This window comes from Bidens hawaiensis, unplaced genomic scaffold (genome assembly GCF_021521415.1).
Source record: "Bidens hawaiensis isolate Kalapana, Puna unplaced genomic scaffold, B.hawaiensis_p1.1 tig00000820_1, whole genome shotgun sequence".
In the NCBI taxonomy this organism is placed as follows: Eukaryota; Viridiplantae; Streptophyta; class Magnoliopsida; order Asterales; family Asteraceae; genus Bidens; species Bidens hawaiensis.
In genome coordinates this window covers 3421945-3441977 of record NW_027491048.1, presented here as the reverse complement: position 1 = coordinate 3441977, position 20033 = coordinate 3421945, and the positions used below count along the sequence as shown (strand labels likewise).

At 37.8% G+C, this 20033-nt stretch overlaps 1 protein-coding gene and 1 pseudogene across 2 annotated transcripts; one reads left to right on the top strand and one right to left on the bottom strand.

The window, feature by feature from the left end:
- Window positions 1-204: 204 nt before the first annotated feature.
- Window positions 205-1820, top strand: LOC143540324 (vignain-like; annotated as a pseudogene). The gene is made up of 4 exons (XR_013136580.1): window positions 205-850; window positions 936-1168; window positions 1240-1380; window positions 1463-1820. The product of XR_013136580.1 is annotated as a vignain-like (transcript).
- Window positions 1821-16607: 14787 nt separating this feature from the next.
- LOC143540865 (protein terminal ear1 homolog) lies at window positions 16608-18927 on the bottom strand. Its single transcript, XM_077033831.1, has 5 exons — window positions 18318-18927; window positions 17617-18112; window positions 17385-17516; window positions 17158-17299; window positions 16608-17062 (listed from the first exon to the last, which is right to left on the bottom strand). The coding sequence occupies exons 1-5, from the start codon at window positions 18925-18927 to the stop codon at window positions 16814-16816; spliced, it is 1629 nt and encodes a 542-aa protein (XP_076889946.1). The 3' UTR covers window positions 16608-16813.
- Window positions 18928-20033: the final 1106 nt, after the last annotated feature.

The window sequence follows — 20033 nt, the reverse complement described above, 5'->3', positions numbered from 1 at the left end:
AATTTATGCACTAAATTGGTGCTCATATTTGAAGTACAATGTTTTAAAGTACAATATTTTTAAGTTAAAATAAGTAATTAAACTTTTCAAAATTATTTATTTCCTTAAGTTAGATCTAAAGTGATGGTTTAGCCTCGTACAAGCTGGATTTCAAAATCTTAATTCTTATCAAGAAAACGCGGCGCGCAACTGAAATTGATCAAGAGCACACAAGGTGAACTCAGGTTTGCATGCTTTACAACAAATTTCCTCCTAAAAATAGTAACTTATCTTCTAAAAGTATAGCTCACTTTATCTTTACATCATATGAAAAATGTCTTCACATGATGCAAACAATAACAAACTCATCATTCATCACATTATATTAACTCTTACTCTCCCATTTCATTTTCTTCATCAAATCATTTAGAAAACAACGGAAATGAGTAAATTTTTCTTTCTTTTTCTCTCGTTCGCTTTGTTTATCGGTGCAATCAGCAGCTTTGACTTCACCGATAAAGACTTGGCCACAGACGAAAGCCTGTGGAATTTATACGAAAGATGGATAAGCAACACGTCGGTTTCAAGGGCGCCTGATGAAAAACAGAAACGGTTCAATGTGTTCAAGTACAACGTGAACCATATTAACCGAGTCAACCAGTTGAACAAGCCTTACAAGCTGAAACTCAATGACTTTGCTGATATGACTAACCATGAGTTCAGGTCTGGCTTTGATTCAAAGATTCTACACTTCAGGATGCTAAAAGGCGACCGACCCCGTTTGTACACGGGAAGACCACTAATCCACCACCATCTGTTGACTGGAGGGCCAATGGAGCAGTTACCCCTATCAAGAACCAAGGCAGATGTGGTACGTAAATGAGTCGAGCCGTTTTTAAGTAAATGAGTTGAAATTTTATATAAATTTAGTACGGGTCTTTTTAACGTTGTTACAGGTAGTTGTTGGGCGTTTTCAACGATAGTTGGCGTCGAGGGTATCAACAAAATCAAGACTAACAATCTAGTTTCTTTATCTGAGCAAGAACTTGTTGATTGTGAAACTGATAACCAAGGATGCAATGGTGGTTTAATGGAAAACGCGTTCGAGTTCATTAAGGAAACCGGTGGGATTACAACCGAGCAGGTCTACCCTTATTTTGGTCGCGACGAACGTTGTGATATATCAAAGGTACCAAAAATATGATTTTTATTATAACTTTTGACACTAAATATTTATAATATGCTTATGATGTTATGCAGAGAAACGCGCCCGTGGTGAAAATTGATGGTTTTGAAAACGTGCCCGCAAACAACGAGGGCGCCTTGTTTAAAGCGGTTGCTAACCAGCCCGTCTCGATTGCAATAGACGCTAGTGGTCTTGATATCCAATTCTACCATAGGGTAAGAAAAGTTGTAAAAAGATAGAATGTTATGCATATGTTTTGTAACATATGTTAATAATATTCTTGATGGTGTTTTGTAGGGAGTTTTTGATGGGCCGTGTGGGACCGAGCTGAACCATGGTGTGGCGATTGTGGGGTATGGGACTGAAGATGGAAAGGATTACTGGATTGTGAGGAACTCTTGGGGACCCGGGTGGGGTGATCAAGGTTACATCAAGATGCAGCGTGGGGTTAATGTACCCGAGGGGTTGTGTGGGTTAGCCATGGATGCGTCTTACCCGGTTAAGGAGTCATCGGTTAACCCTCAAAGTGTGCTTAAAGATGAGTTCTAGGGGCATGAAAACCCATCTTGATATGTTTTATAGTTCAAGTGTGTCTAGTTCTTAATTGGTTTGTTTAATGATAATAAAAGACCACAAATAATAAACTTGGATTCTATATCAGGTGAGTCTTGTTTGGTATCAGTTATATTATTTTTTTTAAAAAAAAAACATTCTATACTAATAACCTTTCACGGTATTTAACAACCTTTCAGTCTTGTATTTTCCTCCATAAATTGCACGCTACCGACCACTCGAAAAATAAGTTAGTCACACACTCTATGATTCTATGGACCACCACAACCTTTACAAGCTTCATCACCAATTGGGATCTTTCTCATATACCGAGTCTCCAATGACGAGATTTTGTTTGCAACCGCCCTTCGAACAAACGCGTTCACCTTATTCGGTACCCACAAAAGGGCCTTATAAATATAAACATATATATCTAGAGAGGCTACAAAAAACATAGAATGGCCTTATAAAAAATAAGGAAAACTAAAGAATAATTAAACCCACCAATAAAAGTAGATAATTCAATTTTTGCCTAGGGAGGATGGTTTAATGGTGGATGAGGCAAAAAGCCAAAAACTGGAGTTAACGTTGCTCAAGTATGGGAGGCCTAGCACGGAGAAGAAAAATAAGATCGATGTCGGCCTGTCGGGTTCAAAAAGAGGAAAAGTGAGAGAAATCCACAATCACATTGAAGAATAAAGTGTTTTGACGCCTCAAAATACAGTAAGATTTTATCACACACCAAAGCCTCAAAACCCCGCCAAAAAGAGGAATTAGTTAGTAGCCCAACCAATACCACGCAACAAAGATATGGCAATAAGGAACATCAATTGCCACAAATTAATATGCAAAGTGTCATTTAAAGAATAACGAAGGCTTCGTCAAAAGTAGACTTGCACCTAGTCCCGTAAGATTCTTTTGCACGCTATTATATGTTTCATCTTGTCACCGCCAAAACCATGGCCACATGATAAGGGTCCATCATAGTTCCTTCAGCGTCGGCCCTGACCCTATTGTTTCGCCTTTAGCATTGTTATTCAGTTAATGATCATTGTTTTTAGTGTCACTGCTTGGCGTAACCTTGTTATCATGCACTCTTTTTAGCCATTTAGGACCCCATGGATAGACCTCTACCGGTTATAGGCTCAACGACAGGCCCGACCCATGGGCCAGCTAAGTCAGGCCATTGCCTTGGGCCTCCTACTTTCTTAGGCTTCCAAAATATTACAGCTATATACTATACGCTTTTAAATAGGCTAAAGTCAAGCCAGTTCTTTTGTTTCTGAATTGTGTAAGCCTGATTGATGGACAAAACTCATAACTAAATTTCATATATATATATATATATATATACAAAGAAAAAAAATTTAATTCCACCAACTATAAACTTAATAGTTTATTATTGCCGATCCCAAGCCCGGGTAATGGATGGGGGTTTATATCAAATTGTTTTTTTTTCTAAAAGGCCTCAACATTATAGTTTGTTTTAGGCCTCCAAGAACGTTGAGACGGCCCTGCCCAACAATTAGACCACATTCATGTCCCCGATCCAATTTTCATTCTACCACTTCTAAAATATATTAATCTCCCGTTACTATCAAACATCAACAGAGTCAACAAAGACATTGTCATAAATAAGCTATCTCGACGTATATTTCTAGTTTTCTCTTAGTTTGTTAGAATAGCATGTTGAACATTATTATATATGAATATCAGAGTAGACAGACGACGTTCATGACCGACGTGGATCCTTTGTCATAGAGAGAGCTAAGAACGTCGCAACTTTCAATAAAAATGCCTGTGGCTACGAACCACCACGGGCGAAGATGAGTGAGTCGAGAGACCATATATTTAAGAGAGACCAGGCGTATGTGGAAACAAGAAACCTACTTTTGACGTGGCAATGTCCTTAGTAGAAACCAACGCAAATGCTCTATTATATAAAGTTAATACAGGACAGCATGTTGCTTATTAAATTTACTATACTCTTTCACAGTAAGCTTTGCTTGATTATAAAAGGTGTAGGATATCTCAACTGCATCAAATATGCAAAAAAGACGACAATAGGCCGTACAAAATATGGTTTTCCCAAAGTACACCGCTTATCCAAGCGATGTCTGCTTTTTTTTTTATATATATATAATTATATATATCTTTATTAAAATGTATTTTTGCTTATTTGTAACATTGTTTTTTTAAAGAGGAAGTCAAGAAAATTGGTGAACCAAGAACAAAACCAAATATTATTAAAAAATTGACAAGGATGACATATATTAACTTATATGTTGTTCATTTAACCTCACGTGTCAACCTCTTAACTTGAATACATACGTATTAAATACTACTTTTATAATATTTAAATAATATGAATTACTGCTGATGCGGACGGCATCCAGAGACCATAGATCATCTTATGATAAATTGAAGCCAATCAACAGCAATAGGGGCTATAATCTTTCAAGGATAAAGCCGCCTACTAGCCAAATGTTTGATTTGGTGCAGTCCCCTCTTAAGTTCGCATTACAGCACACGATGTCAAAAGAGAAAAGGTAACGTGTTACAAGTTATATTGGTGGTAATGATTTGGCCATTTGGGTGTTTTGGAAAACAAGAAATAAGAAAGTTATCCACGTAAGGAGAGATCGACGACAAAGTTGGTGAATGATATCAAAGCTTTCTCTTCCTATAGATCAAAAATAAAAGCAAAAGAACGAACTTAGATTGGGAATCGTGGTTTAAATTTAATTTTGTAAATTTTCTGTTTAAGTTTTATGTTTGTTTTTGTATGGTAATTTTGTTCTTAAATGGTAGATGTTGGGCCTCTTGCTATTAACATGAGAGTATGTTTCCTTTGTTTTGACTATTATTGTGTATAAAATATACTTTAGTTAAAACTATTACAATTTTATAATTTGAAAGTGATAACTTCACATTTTTAACAGCTAGTAACTTTACATGGTAGAAAGTTATAATATTAATATAAATATTTTTATTGTAACTTTTTAGTATGTAAAGGTACCGGGAAATAGAAAAGGAAAAGGATATGGGCCCAAGATTCCAAGTGGGCAATCGTGTGGCTTCGATACACACAAACAGTGCCCATTCTACATATTTTGACTATATACTGTTCCAGTCAAACCCATTACGACCAAGACAACCCATGAAAGACAACTCCTAGGATTCACTTATATATTATAGTCTTTAATTTATAGAAAACTTACTATGGCATGGCCACCATTTCATTAAAAATTGAAAAACGACTTGTTATCACTGCTATATGTAGGTGAAAAACGTTATCTTAAATTATGCTGACGGTTTCATATAAAACCCTAAGGCTGTGTAATTGGCGACATTAAAGGACAATTTTGGGCGAAATTGTGGGGGAACACCCCCCCCCCCCACCCCCCTGCGTTAAGGGCCTGGGGAGGGTAGAATTTGTCGCCGCAGGAAAAAAATAATATAATATTATTATTATTACCGTTATCCAACAGTCAAATATAAAAAAAATAAATTAAAACTTAATATAAATATCAAACTAATTCAACCATTTTTACCATATCATACACAAACTCAAACATAAATACCAATCATTTTCATCATTTCATACTTCTTCAAACAAAATGGGTTCCCCGGATTCCACGTATTCTGCCGAGATTTAGGATCAACTAATCAAGGAGAGTCAAAGAATTCATCAGATTCATCGACGAGCGGCGGAAAAGCATTAAGAGGTCACGAACGTAGTTCGGGCCGTCGCAATAACATAGTGTCCGGCTCTACTAGTTGTCTGTGGCCACGTAGAGGGTCATATATCCTTCTAGATCGTAAGCAAACGAACAATTGTTTGATGAAGGGCGACTTCAAGGACAGACCTACATTTAATGACGTTATGTTTCGACGTCGTTTTCGGATGTCTAAGCGTTTATTTTTGCTCATCGTGGGAGATATGGAGCGGGAGTATGAGTATTTTCAACAGAAACCCGACACAAGAGGATACTTAGGATTTTCTGTCATCTAAAAGTGTACTTCGGCTCTACGCGTCCTCGCATACGGCAACACGACCGACATCAACGACGAATATTTAAAGATGGCTGAGAAAACGACGAGAGACGCGTTGGAGAATTTTCGCATCGGTAAAATTTAAATTGTTTGTATTAATTATTGTTTTTAATATAAATTCGCCGCATCTCCCCAAAACCGTTTTGGAACTTTTGTGATATGGAACATGCTTCTAATTGTGTCAATCACGCTTCGATTTCTCCGCTCCAACACACCATTTTGTTGGGGTGTGTATGGGGCGGAATAATGTCGTGTGATTCCTTCACTTGTGCAAAATTTTGAGAACTCACAAGACGTGAATTCTCCTCCGTTGTCGGTTCGAAAAATTCCAATTTTGTACCCGCTTTCACCTTCAACCAAACTTTTATATTTTTTGAAATAATCAAAAGCTTCGTCTTTTGATTTTAACAAAAATCCCCACATGAACCTCGTGTGATCATCAACAAGAAGAAAAATAAATTTCTTACTCGACGGTGTTGGTTATGTGAAAACACCTCCAACTACTACGGTTAAAAAGCTTGACGACCGAAGTACCCCTATGGTTTATCGAGGTACCGAATCCGGGACAAAGGCATACCGGATGTGCAATCCGGTTAGAAATCAAATTCATGTTTCTCGAGATGTTATTTTTAATGAGAAACAATGTTGGAATTGGTCTAAATGTGGTGAAAACTCGGCTGAAAATTTGGTAGTTAATCTGGAACAAGTTGGTAACGTTATAAACTTGTTTGACCAAAATACCCCCACCCAAAACAGCCCAAACATCACCGAATTCAGCCCAAACAGCAACCCCCAAACAGCAACCAAAACAGCCTGATCAGCACCAGTTCAGCAAACCAGCAGCGCGTTTCAACAAACTGCATGCATCTGCAACCCGTTTCGACTAATTTACATGCTGACCCAGGTTCATCTACCCCAAGACAGTCGAACCGAACTTCAATTTTACCTAAATGTTGAATGATTATGTGTTAAATGTTGAGTTTCCATACGGGGAAGAAAGGGATGAAGGGTTTGAAGATGAAGAATTATTTTTGACTCAAGAAGGTGAACCGACGAGTTATTCCGAGGCATCCGGAGTAAAAGAATGATAATGCAATGAACGAGGAGATTGCATCTATTGAACGAAACAAGACATGGGAACTTGTTGACAAGCCAAACGAGTTTAAAGCGATCGCGTTGAAGTGGGTTTATAAAATTAAAAAGAATGCTATGGGTAGTGATGGTCGGGTATTTTGTATATATATTAGTGTATTAATTATGTAGTTTTATTGAGTATATTGTTAGAACTTTGATACTTCATACGTGCTTTTGTATTTCAGGTAACTGATCGTTAAAGATGCTAAATGCGAGACCTGTACGAGGATGAAAAGATATCTTGGGAAGACCGCAGCATGATTTGATATCTTGGGAAGTGTTACAAGGATTCGGGAAGAGTATGGATGAGAAATCATAAGCCAATGCTAAAACTGAACAAGATAGGTTGACAAAATGCGACCTTGAAGTAAAACGAGCATATACTGAGCTAGAAAATGAGTTACGGGAGCCATAATATATGAATTTTGGGTTTCTCGACGAGAGGAATCCAAATATGAGGTTTTCTTGGGTCGCAGTACGCGACGGGTAGGGTCTATGGCCAACGCGATACGCGATGGTCTTAAAAAATGTGAAAAAAACGGATTTTGACCTATATCTTCTATTTTTCGAACCCTAATGAGATTGACGACCAGCAGCAGCTATTAGGCGATTTTGGGTGAATTCCAGGGCTACCAATCATCTCTTGATCAATCCTAATGGCCTTCCTCATCATAATTGAAGATCTATCAATGACGATGCTCGGCTAGTCTTCTCCGAATCATACCTGGGATGTAAAGTTTGTAACAATTTCAGTTTCCTCATGTGACTAAGAACATTTATGTATAACTGTTTATGGTTAATCTATAGTTATTGATGTTTAGTATTTCTGTGTGTTCAATCGGTTTAGGTTTACGTTGATCTGAACGATTAGTTACCAGTTGCTATAATAATTGATCATAGGGTTGTTTGATTAGGTTGAATACGACAAAGCATATAATTGCCCTTAACTGAGTCACACTGGCAAGGACCGTTTGATAACCAGTGCCGTGTGTAAAGCAATTATTGTTGCCTAAGGTTTTGTCTAGTTGATCAGTCTGTAGTTAACCGTTAATGATTAATTTGTTAGGTTGCATGAGATTACTGTAAGTTACCTACTTGAAGTCCCGGGTGTGATTTGCTTTGATAAATAATTAAACTCGTTTACTTGTTTGTTTGCTTAATTCTCTAAATTCAACTTAATTGCTTTTGTTATCAGCACTAAAAACCAGTCACTTCATAATTAGAAATCTGTTACACGAATACATTGACCACATACTCCTGGTGGATACGATACCTTGCTTATCCTATCTATATAGTTTAACTAGGTTTTTGATTGACTCAAACGACGGTCATCAGGTAGAATAGTAAAATACAAATCACGGCTTGTGGCGAAGGGTTATGTTCAGAAATTCGGTGTGGATTTTAATGAAGTTTTTGCTCCTATTTCTCGAATTGAAACGATTAGATTATTACTCACCTTAGCCGCTCGAGAGGGGTGCGAAGTTTATCACTTGGATGTGAAGTCGACGTTCTTACATGGTGAGCTTGACGAGGCCGTGTGTGTTAGCCAACCGGAAGGTTTCGAGAAGAAAGGAAATGAAAATAAAGTTTATTTATTAAAGAAGGCCCTTCACGGGTTAAAGCAAGCCCCGCGGGCTTGGAATGTGAAACTCGACAAAGTGTTGCAATCGCTTGGTTTTTACCAATGTCAACGAGAAACGGCAGTGTATCAAAAATATATAGAAAATGACATAGTAATAAATATGTGTGTATGTTGACGATTTACTTGTCACAGGTTCAAGTACGGATGAAATTCTTAAGTTCAAGAAACAAACGGAGGAACAATTCGAGATGAGTAATTTGGGTTTATTGTCATTCTATCTCGAAATAGAAGTCTCACAATTCGAAACCGGGATCGAGATCAAGCAAGAAGCCTATGTCAATAAGAACTTGAAAGAAACAAATATAGAGATTTGTAATCCTACTAAGTGTCCACTTGAACCGAGCACAAAGCTTTCAAAACACGAGAAGGGGAAACCCGTTGATGCTACCGTCTACCGAAGAATAATCAGGTGTTTAAGGTATTTGTTACATACGAGACCGGATTTGAACTTTTCTGTCGGAATAGCGAGTCGGTATATGCAAGAGCCAACGGAATCTCACGTGGATGTGATTAAGCATATTCTTCGGTATGTTAAAAGAACCGTGTCTTACGGTTTAATGTATTCGAGGGGTGGAAGTCGTCACCTTTACGGGTATTCTGATAGTAGCCATGGAGTTGAAGACAATGATGGAAAAAGTACTACCGAGTATGTTTTCTACTTTGATGATGCCTCGGTTACTTGGTGTACTAAAAAACAGTCAACGATAGCTTTATCTTCGTGCGAGGTGGAGTTTATGGCAGCAACCGTAGCTGTGAGTCAAGCCGTCTGGCTCCAAGAATTACTTAGTGAAGTAACGGGATGGCAGATGGAAACCATAGTATTATATGTTGATAATACATCTTCCATTGCACTTATGAAGAACCCGGTGTGGCATGGTCAAAGTAAACATATAAAAATAAGGAAAATTAGATTTAAATAATCCCACCTTTAATGGATTGGCCAATAATAATCTCACCTCCGGTATTTCCCGCTGGCAGTCCCACCTTTTCAAGGTTTTTTGTTTTACGATCCCCCTTTAAAAATAATTAACGGGGTTAAGTTTTTGCTGATGTGGCGAGTGACATGGCTTTTACAATATCCTACATGGTTTTCCCTTTATATCCCCCCCCCCCCCGATTACTTACGTGTAATACTCACCATTTAAACCCCAAAATTAACTATTAAACCCTAATTAGCTGTTGAATCTGATTGAATCCTCACCCACGACAAGTGTCCTACCCGATCTCGTTATACATGCAAACGACCATATTAAATCAATTAAACGTAGCCTCATAGTCCTTGTTCCATCGCTAAGAAAACCCCCGTAACAAATTGGATTATGTTCATCCGCGCAACGTGTTCTTGTTGAACTTCTGTCTGTCAGCAATTTATTATAATTAACCATTCAATTAACGTTGTTTAAGGTAATTATTTGTATGTTTCTGGTCGCCTTGATTTGTTATACAAGAACCCTAACCTTAACTGATCAAACATATAGCGTTTTATCAGATTGAATTTCTAGGGTTCTTGTATAATTTGGGTTATCTGGTCTGCAGTTTATAACTTATCAGTATTGATGTTTAGTAATATGAAACTTTAATAAATTATTTTAAAATCTCGATTCCAGTCAATCTAAAAAATAATTAGGGTTCAATAGATAATCATGTGGGTTAAATGGGTGAGTATTACACGTAAGTAATCGGAGCGGGGGGGGGATATAAAGGGAAAAGCCATGTAGGATATTGAAAAAGCCATGTCACTCGTCACATCAGCAAAAACTTAACCCCGTTAATTATTTTTAACGGGGGATCATAAAACAAAAAACCTTGAAAATGTGGGACTGTCATCGGGAAATACCGGAGGTGGGATTATTATTGGCCAATCCATTAAAGATGAGATTATTTAAATCCAATTTTCCTAAAAATAAAGTATCACTTCATACGAGATTGTGTCAAGAACGGAGATGTTAGAGTGGAAGATATTCCCGGAAGTGAATAACGAGCTGACACGTTGACGAAGGCTCTAGCTCGTATAAAGTTTGCGGAGATGCAAAAGCTACTTGGAGTGGATGATCTCTCGAAGGCCAAACCGAAATTAGAGGGGTGATTGTTAGCCATAATTTGGTTTGGTCCGGTACATCGAGCCTATGGTGGATCGGTATCTTGGAGACCAAGTCGAGCACATTACTTGGACTACAAGTTATTTAATTAATTGTTTAAATATGTTTTTACTAATTAGTGTTGAGTATGATAAAGAGTCTGTATTCTGCTCTAATTAGGTTTTCATGTTTAAACTAGTATATATACCCAAAACATGAAAACCTAATTAGACTAGAATACAGATTCTTTATCATACTCAAACACTAATTAGTAAAAAATTTTAAACAATTAATTAAATAACTTGTAGCTCAAGTAATGTGCCAGACTTGGTTTCCAAGATACCGATCCACCATAGGTTCAATGGACCAGACCAAACCAAATTATGGCTAACAAATAAAAACTTAGATATTCTAAACTAAAATAATTAATATAATATTTAAATTAAATAGTTTGTTATATTTACTATAACCCTTTTTTATCGGCGACACACTTTCACTTAAAATCTATTCTATTCTTATAATTAAAGTATTAATTTTAATAATTAATTTTCAAATTAAAGTTTCATAACGAATAACATATATATATATTATTCTTTGTAGTTTAGCAAACTAAAGAAATTAGTATTTAAAATAAATGTAGATAGTGGTGATGATGTGATAATGTTTTTGGGTTTCCTGTTAGAAATGTTTATGAAGATTTTAAAAAACAAGGGTTTTTATAACATGAAAGACTGAAAGCTGACAATGCATGTTTTTAAGTGTTTTTATAGGTTCCTTATCGGTTATGTTCTTAGACCACCCACAATGGGGTGCCGAGGAGGGGGATTTTTGGGCGACAAGGGCGCGGAACACCGCGGTGAGACGCCGTTGAAGGCTGGGCGACGAAGATCCGGTCTTTTGAACGGCCGGCACGGTTGAACAATTTTTGGTGGGCCCCCTTACTTTCCTCTCCAGTCAATTGAACGGCCGACGCGGTTGAACAATTTGTGGTGGGCCCCCTCACTTTCCTCTCTCAACCTCTCACAGTGGGCCCCCTTCACTTCTCGCTGTAAAAAAAATTCTGAAATGATCTAATACCTATATATATATATGTGTGTGTGTGTGTGTGCGCACCAATGGACATTAAACCACAGCGGGGCATATTGGTTGGGGGCTTCGAAGCCCCCGATGGTTACGTGACGCTGACGTCAAAGCCCCTAAGATGGTCTTAATGTTATATGTGTCCAATATGTTCATTGAAAATGTTTTTATACCATAAGAAACTCTTTTATGATTTCTGAAAAAAATGGGTAGATTCAGCTAGTAATTTATATAAAAGTAAAATATTGATAAATGTAGTTTTGAATATTGACATTGACTAAACTGTTGACACATGGCAAATAATAACCGTCCACGTGTCAAAACCCCAGGCAAAGCATAAAAGGGAATAGCTGAAAAGCAAAATGCGCCATTGCTGGACCCCTCCCACCCTCTGTTTTCATGTATAAAATGACAGGGCATCCAAAGACCACAATTTGTACGGCACAAAGTCAAACCCAAAACAAAGCCCTCTCTATTTTGTCATCGTGCTCTCAGTGTAAGAGCATTCACAATGGGATGCAATACCCAAGGTTTGGATGATGTGGCAAGAAAAGAAAACAAGTCTTGACTTAATTTGTTGTTGTGGGAGTAAAGTTTGATTGGTGAAGTTTGTTTATGCAAACGCAACAAACAAGGGGTGGTGGGTCCATTTTTGCACCCTCTCACATGGACATATACATATATATTATATATATGGTTTTAATAATATTTTAATAAGGTTTATAAAGGTTTGTTGTTGTGGCAGAAAATTGGGGTTTTTGTAAAACGTTTTGGAATCTGATATGGCGTTGATGTGTCGATTTGTGAAGGTTTGTTGATGTGAATGCTCTAACTTGCCTATTAAAAAGTCTATGTTACAACATAAATCTGTTATTTTTTTAAATAAGCAAATCACTTGTTCAAAATAAAAGTTAATCCTCAAACGGTCGTCAAAAGAGTTAACAAATGGAAAGTTGAAAGGCTAAAGATTAAGTTTAATTTATTTGGTACTTTAGTATATTTAGTATGATAAAATATTATGGGTTATTTAGTTTTCTTGAATTGGTTGTCTTGTTTTCCATATTAAGGTTAGATGGTTAGGCAGGGGCGGATCCACCTCTTAAATGGGTGGTTCTCAGGAACCATACGAGTTTCGAAATAATAGTATGAATCACCTTATAAATTATAAGGGAGCCATCTTGATTAGAATATAAGTTGCTTGTCTAGTGAAAACTCTCTCAGTTGGTTAATTGGACTACTGAAGGTCACAATTCGAATCCGATTTACCCTACTTTTTAAAAAAAAAATTGCAGTATTTCAGGGTTTCATAAACTAAAACTTTTAAATAAGGATGTAATTACAAATGCCGCTCTATGCCTTTCTCCTCTCCACCACGATTACACACGCGCCACACCTTTTTCCTTCAGTATTCCGGGCATCCGACCAACCACGGACCACCACAGTTCGCTGCGGGCTCGTGCCTTTCTCTGGCCGACTTCATCCAGCTTTGCTAGTTTCTACTCTTCCTTGAATCCTTCGATCGTGACGTTGAGTGTAGATTCATTTGTTAATGTTATTTTATTTGTTAAATTTTAGATTATAATTAGCAAATTAAACCAGTGGTAAAGAATTGACTTGAATCGTCGAACCGGCCGAAATGTTTATATATGATTTTATGAAATTGAAGTATTTAAAACTACTACATCACCTAAAAAGAATTTCATAAATCCCCAACTATAATTAATATCTATATAAATGGTAGCATCTTAACTCAATTAAAATCAGATATCATGTTCGTGTTCTTAACCCTTCTTTCCAGAGTTATTATATCTATTCCACCGAATTGATGATTTGCAAACCTTCGAAGAATGTACCCTAAGGCCTAAGAGATCATACTTATCCACAACCTACGCCTTAAGGATCCATATTATAAGTTTCCCGTTGTTCACACATAATTGAAACCTACACATGCATTTAAACATATAATATAGAAGTGACAATAATATCCATATATTTACATAACTTTAAATTATTATAATAAAATGGTTGTGTACCTCCGTAATCCTTTCTCTTATTTACATTACATTTATCTATAGTTTGTTTTTGTGTAAACTATAGAAGAGATGTCAAGAAGAGGTGGTTGTTTTTCGCAGAATATATGCATGTGAGATTAGACAAGCCTCGACTAAACATGCGATAATAATCAAATTAGTTTTAGAGCTTATTATGAATGCTCTGGATATCCTTTCCTGTATTTTCGTTATAATTTAATATTACGTAACTACGTATATCTTATTCTTCATTCACTACTAGAAAACAAGTCATTTTTTTACAAAAATTTCCTATAAATTTCTTACAACAATTAGTTTCAACAGATTTCCAACAAAAAAAAACTCCAACTTTGCTACAGTATTATCTAATAAACATTATGTTAAGTCAAAATAGTTTTTATAGGAAAGTTGTAGGAAGTTTACAACCACATGTTTTTGTAGCAATTTTGTAAAAAAAGTTGTTGGAAAACGATTGAAAACGATTTTCAATCATGTGTTTTTCCAACGTAACTTTTTGTTGGAAAATTGTTAGAAACTTGATTTTCCAACAAATTTCCTACGAATTCAGTTGTAGAAAAACATATTTTTTTCTTCTAGTAGTGAAATTTGATAAGTTAACAAACCTTAAATAATTTGTAAGTTGCACATAGCATATTACCAATAATGAAATGATATAGATTTAAGAGTAAGCTTAGAGAAAATGGATTGATATTAAATGCATCTGCTTGTGTTTACACGACTAAATTATACCAACATACATTCATATGGATTAACACAAATATGAATAATAACATGTGAAATCTAAAGTAACAAACAACATATATACGGCGGTAACGTAACATGCTAGTTTAAATAAAATCTTTTCAAAATAGAACCAACAAAAGCAATAAGTAAGCTTGTTATCAACCGAACGGTCCAGTTACGTAAAGAGTGAGTTTTAGACAAGTTATAAGGCTGAGGGGTGCGGAGCGCGAGAAAGGGCGCAAGAGGCGAGACGCTCGCGCCCCGGGGCGCGAGGACCACACCACCGAGGCGCGCGAAAGGGGAGCGAGCGCGGAAAAAGAGGCAGGCGCGGGTGGGGTAGCCGCTGGGGGAGCGTGAAGGAGGTCTGGGAATGCGTGAAAAGAGCCGTTGGGCTCGTTTTTTATTAAAAAAAAAAAATTTTTTTACTCTATATAATAACATACATTGCAACCAATATCAAACCAAAATCAAACCCGATTTTTTCTCTCTATTCAACCTATATCAAACCCAAACCAACACCAATATCACATACCAATATCACATACCACACCCAAAACCCAAAATCACCCCATCTTCCAAACCTTTTTTTAAAAACATGGCTGGAAATTGGTACCCAAACCTAGATTCAGATTACAGTTACGAGGATTTATGGTCGGCACCGGACCAAGCGATGTTTTATTCGGGGTCGCAACAACCATCCGGCTTTCAACCATCCAACATACAACCGTCTCCTAACTTTGTAGTTCCGGAGACACAAGAACCAGAAGGTGAAGCTGCGGGACAAAGAAGACGCGTCCACCGGAAAAAACAAATTGCAACGGACGGGTCGGGTTCGGCTTCGACCGGAAGGACGAAACGGAAAATCACTCCGTGGTCATCGGATGAGAAGGAAGCCCTGTGTCGGGCTTGGATAGTCACTTCTGAGGATCGGCGTTGCGGTAATTGTTTTAACGTTTTTAAAAATGATTTTTAATAAAAAAGTTAAATGACTTACAAATTTATTTATGCATTTTGCAGCGGACTACCAAAAGAGCAAGGTCTTTTGGACAAAGGTTAGGGAGACGTTCTATTCGCTCGTTGGGAGTACAGAGCGGAACGCCGATATGATTTCGGGTCGGTGGACCGAAATCAGAAAATTTGTCGGCTTGTTTACTAATCTGTTCAACAGGAACGCCGGTCGTATGAGACCAAGTGGCAGTGACGATTTGGCGGTTTATAATTTCACTGTCGAAGAGTGGAGGCAGGAGTGCCTGCGGAGGTATGGGACGGTGAAGACGTGGGACGATGTAAAGGTGTGGGAGAGGTTGAGAAGGTGTTCTAAGTGGGTTGAGCTGGTGGCGCCGGATGTTGATGCGGAAGTAGGGCCGAAACGGACTAAAACTAGTTCGTCTGGAGCGTACAGCACTTCCGCCGGGTCGGATTGCCGGGTTGGATTCGACCTAAACGTTGCGGGGGAGGAAACGTCTTCACTGCCGAGAAGGCGGCCATTGGGAAGGGACGCCAGGGGCAAAAAACCGGCTGAGGGGGAAGCCGTAAACATCAACGATCTTGTTGAATCCCTCAATAAATTCAACAAAACCATGGAGGTGGTCTCTAATGACAAAAAGGAAAAAAAAAAGAATGAGAGATTTGGAATTCCTTACAAGAGACTTCAGTAACCTAAATCCGGTCGACCAAATGCTGATGGAAAAACAAAAGGAACGTATCCGGAAGAGGTTGATCGAAGAAGACCAAGCCGAAGAATAAGAATAATGTTTTTTTTAGTACTTTAAATTTTTTTTAGATATTAATGTGTTTTTTTAATTAATGTGTGTTTTTTTAAATAATTTATGAGTTTTTTTAATAATACGTTTTTTTAATACATTTATAAAAAAATAAAAAAAAAAACCACTCGCGCCCCCTCTCGCGCCCCTCCACACCATGTCCCGGGGCGCGAGCACCACTACCAACACCCATCTTATCAACTTTCTCTCTCTGCCACACGTCACAATATTATTGGCTGTCGCCCCCACTCGCGCCCCCTCTCGCGCCCCCCACACCCCTCAGCCTAAGTGTTACAATTATATACGAAACATCATTATCTTGTTGAAAAGATATATAGGGGTACACCTAGAGAGCAACTAGCTAGGCCACCAATAACCCCTCTGCACAAGCTGATGCAATACACAGTAAAAACAAAAAGAAATATAAATAACATAAAATACTCATCATCAGCTTAGAGAACCAGATATTGGGATAATATTTTAATAACCCACAGTGGATTTGATTTGATATAATTTAATTATAACAGTCATCATCACCACCACCGCAGTCACTAACACTGGCGGCGGCGTTACTTAGTGTCATCAGACTCCACATCTTCTAAACCTAAACCTGTCACGTTAACATTAATATTATTACTACAATGTTCACTTTCTTCATCATGGTCATCCGATGATGTTAGGTTGGTTCGTCCAACTATTGGTATTGTTTGAGACATTCTTTGACCGTCTCGCGGCGGGTCAAACACCACGGGCATGTACTCCTCCGCCTCGCTAGGAAACTTTGAGTTCCTGAAGTGCTCCTTTAATGCTTCCAAACCCTTCAAAATGGCCAAACAAGTATTAATATTGTAACATTTGTAACATTTGGGACATTTGTATTGTGTAAATTGTACTAATGTTATAAGAACAATACCTGTAATCTTGCATATGAAACTTCGCATATCTTTTTCGAGTTGAAAACCTCCCAATTTTGATGGTGAAACGCGTTGTGAAGTCTCAGCGTTGCCTCGGGTGAGGTCATGTTGACGAACCCGTATCCCACATTGCATTTGTTCCTGTAATTTAACGAATCGAAATACATTGATTTATCATTTTAAAAGTCGAATGTTGTGAAATGAATAATGAGGGGAGCATGCATACACGAAATCAATGGGAAGGTAGACGAAATCATAGGAAGATTGCGGCTGTTGTACACCGTCACCACAGCCACTAATTATCTGCTCGTTGCAATGAATGCAGTGGCTGTCGAGCATGTTCAACAACAGTTTCTGGCTGCAACCATCAATGAAAACAAAACTCAAAATCTTCAATTCAAATGTACATATTTTTAATAAGACAATAACACAATTAAATAACGAATTAGATGTTGGACCTATATTTATTCGGAATGTTCTTGATCATAACCGTAGTTCGGGAATCCGAAGCGCTGGATTCAGAAATAACCCCATCTCCCTTGATCAAGAACCTCGGATCAAATCTCTCTCGCATATGCCTCGACCCCTTCCGTTGCTTACTCCACGAACGCCCTCCGCCTTGTTGCTCGGGTTGCTTCTTCACTACCTTCTTCAACGAATGTGGTGATTGGGGAGGAGGCGACCGAGTTGGAGGAGGGCGGTAAGGACGTGCTTCAATCGGGAATTTACGCGGAACGATAACCGGGGGTAACCCAATGGACCCATGATTGAACCGGCTGAGTTTGGGGCCGTTTCGGTAAGCACCAGGACGACTAAACTCGACAACCATAATCTTTCCATTAATATCTTTACCATTAATGTTATTAAGAGCCTTGGATGCATCTCTAGTGTCGTAAAACTCGACAAACTTTTGATTCTTTTTCGATGGGGTCTCTCTTAATTCCTTTACACAACCTTCCAATTTCGTAAATAATAAGATTAATTTTAAAAAAATAATAATATATAATTGGTCAAATGAAGAACAGAAACATGCCAAAAATAGAAACAAAAACATATCACCAGCACCAATATTGCTTTCAAATGACGAGGAAAGCGACCTATCACAACCCCACAATAACAACATGATACTATTGGTTTAGATAATAATTAATAAACTTACCAAAGGCTTCAAAAATGCCTTTCAGCATCCCGGTAGTAACATCCGGGTTCAAGTTGAACACAACAAGTGTCCCTTGGTTGTTCCCGTCGGGAAACCCACCGGCCACCGGAAAGCTAAACTGTGCCCAGACAGCACGGCCGGAGACTAGCCCAGCCGCCGGCGGTGGTAGTGGTAGTAGTGGTGGTGGTGGTGACAAGTAACTGTTACCAAAACAATTTTCAAAGTGTTTCTTCAAACGATATTGTTGTTGCATGTGTTGTTGTTGAATCTCGTGTAACGCTTGCACGGCTTGCCGGAGGTCGTAAAAGTGTACGGTGACTATCCCGTCACGAACACGGTCCATTTGTACGGCTCTGACGTCACCGAAGAACTCCAAGTCTCGGCGGACTAGTGACTCGCTGACGTCAGAGGGGACTAGGCTTAAGAGAAGAGTACGGGTTGGGGTGGGTGATGGTGGTGGTAGCGGTGGTGGAAAATGAACCACCGGTGGTGGAGGTGGTGGTTGAGTGTTGAAGTTGTAAGGATACGTGTGTGCATAGTACGGTGAAGGATTGATACATGTTGGTCGGAATTCTTGGGCAATTGGGTTTAAGGTTGGGTTGTGTTCCATGGCTGGTCGGAAAGTGAGAGGAAAAATAATAAGTGTTCAGATGTGTTGTTGCATAATGATAATGTTAATAATATTATTAGTCTCTCTCTATCTTACAGTTTCTAGGGTTTATTCGATCAGAGTGTTTCCATACACAATATATAAGTGGAAATGTTTCTCCAAAAGTGTGACTGTTGAAAGGTTTGTTTTCAAAGAAAGAAAACAAACATTAAAGTCCAACAACATCAATTGTTTTTCTGTTCATGTTACCATAGGAGGAATAGTAAAATAGTAAATTAACAACTTACAAGTTACAACTAGTTCTAGAAAATGTCATTAACGGGGTGTTTGGGATTATTTATTTTCACTAATTTATAAACTTTTTGAGAAGTAATAAGATGTTTGAGATTGCTTATATTGTGAGAGGAAACGTTGCATAAGTTACACTTTTGTAACTTATTAATTTAATGAAAAGTTATAAGGAAGTAAGATAAAGAATCCCAAACACCCCCTAACATGTTTAAAATTATAAATAGAATCTTTGCATAGAATCCGACTTAACACATTTTTTCTGTTTTGATATAGTAGTGGATTAAAATAGAGAAGTTGCTTGTTTTGCTAATTGCTAAGAGTATATACTGCACATGTTGAGTTTAATATAACTTTTGGAGATAATGATTTGAAAATGCTACGAACGATTATAACATGTGGAGAGTTTGATGTAACTTTTGAGCAAGTTACGCTCAAAAGTGTTTATTCCAATGATTTCTTGAACCCTACTTCAACTGATGTACCTATCGTGTATCGAATACCGACATTCTAGTCAAACTTCATCATGTGAGCCAGTTACGTATTTTTTTATGAGGAGTTTTTTCATCTATGTGCTAGTAACTAGAGGGCATTTTCCATCTATGGGTTCTATTCATATATAATAGTTCAAGGTAGATCGTCGTGAGTCCGAACAACTTCCCTAGTCCGCATTAGAATAGGCGGTGAGGGATGTGGAGCGGTGTATACTGTGGGATATTGTGCCCACTAAAATATGTAAAACCCGTTTAAGAAAATGAAAATGGGGTTGCTTGAGTGCATGCATAAATATACAAATTTGTTGCACTACATGTGTTGAC

Bases quoted from the DNA above. Each gene is read 5' to 3' on its own strand.
- LOC143540865 (XM_077033831.1), bottom strand. From the start codon at position 18,927: ATGGAACACAACCCAACCTTAAACCCAATTGCCCAAGAATTCCGACCA. The intron at 18,113-18,317 runs GTAAGTTTATTA...CGAAATTGGAAG, and splicing joins AGGCATTTTTGAAGCCTTTG to GTTGTGTAAAGGAATTAAGA. The intron at 17,300-17,384 runs GTATGCATGCTC...GTTAAATTACAG, and splicing joins TACCTTCCCATTGATTTCGT to GAACAAATGCAATGTGGGAT.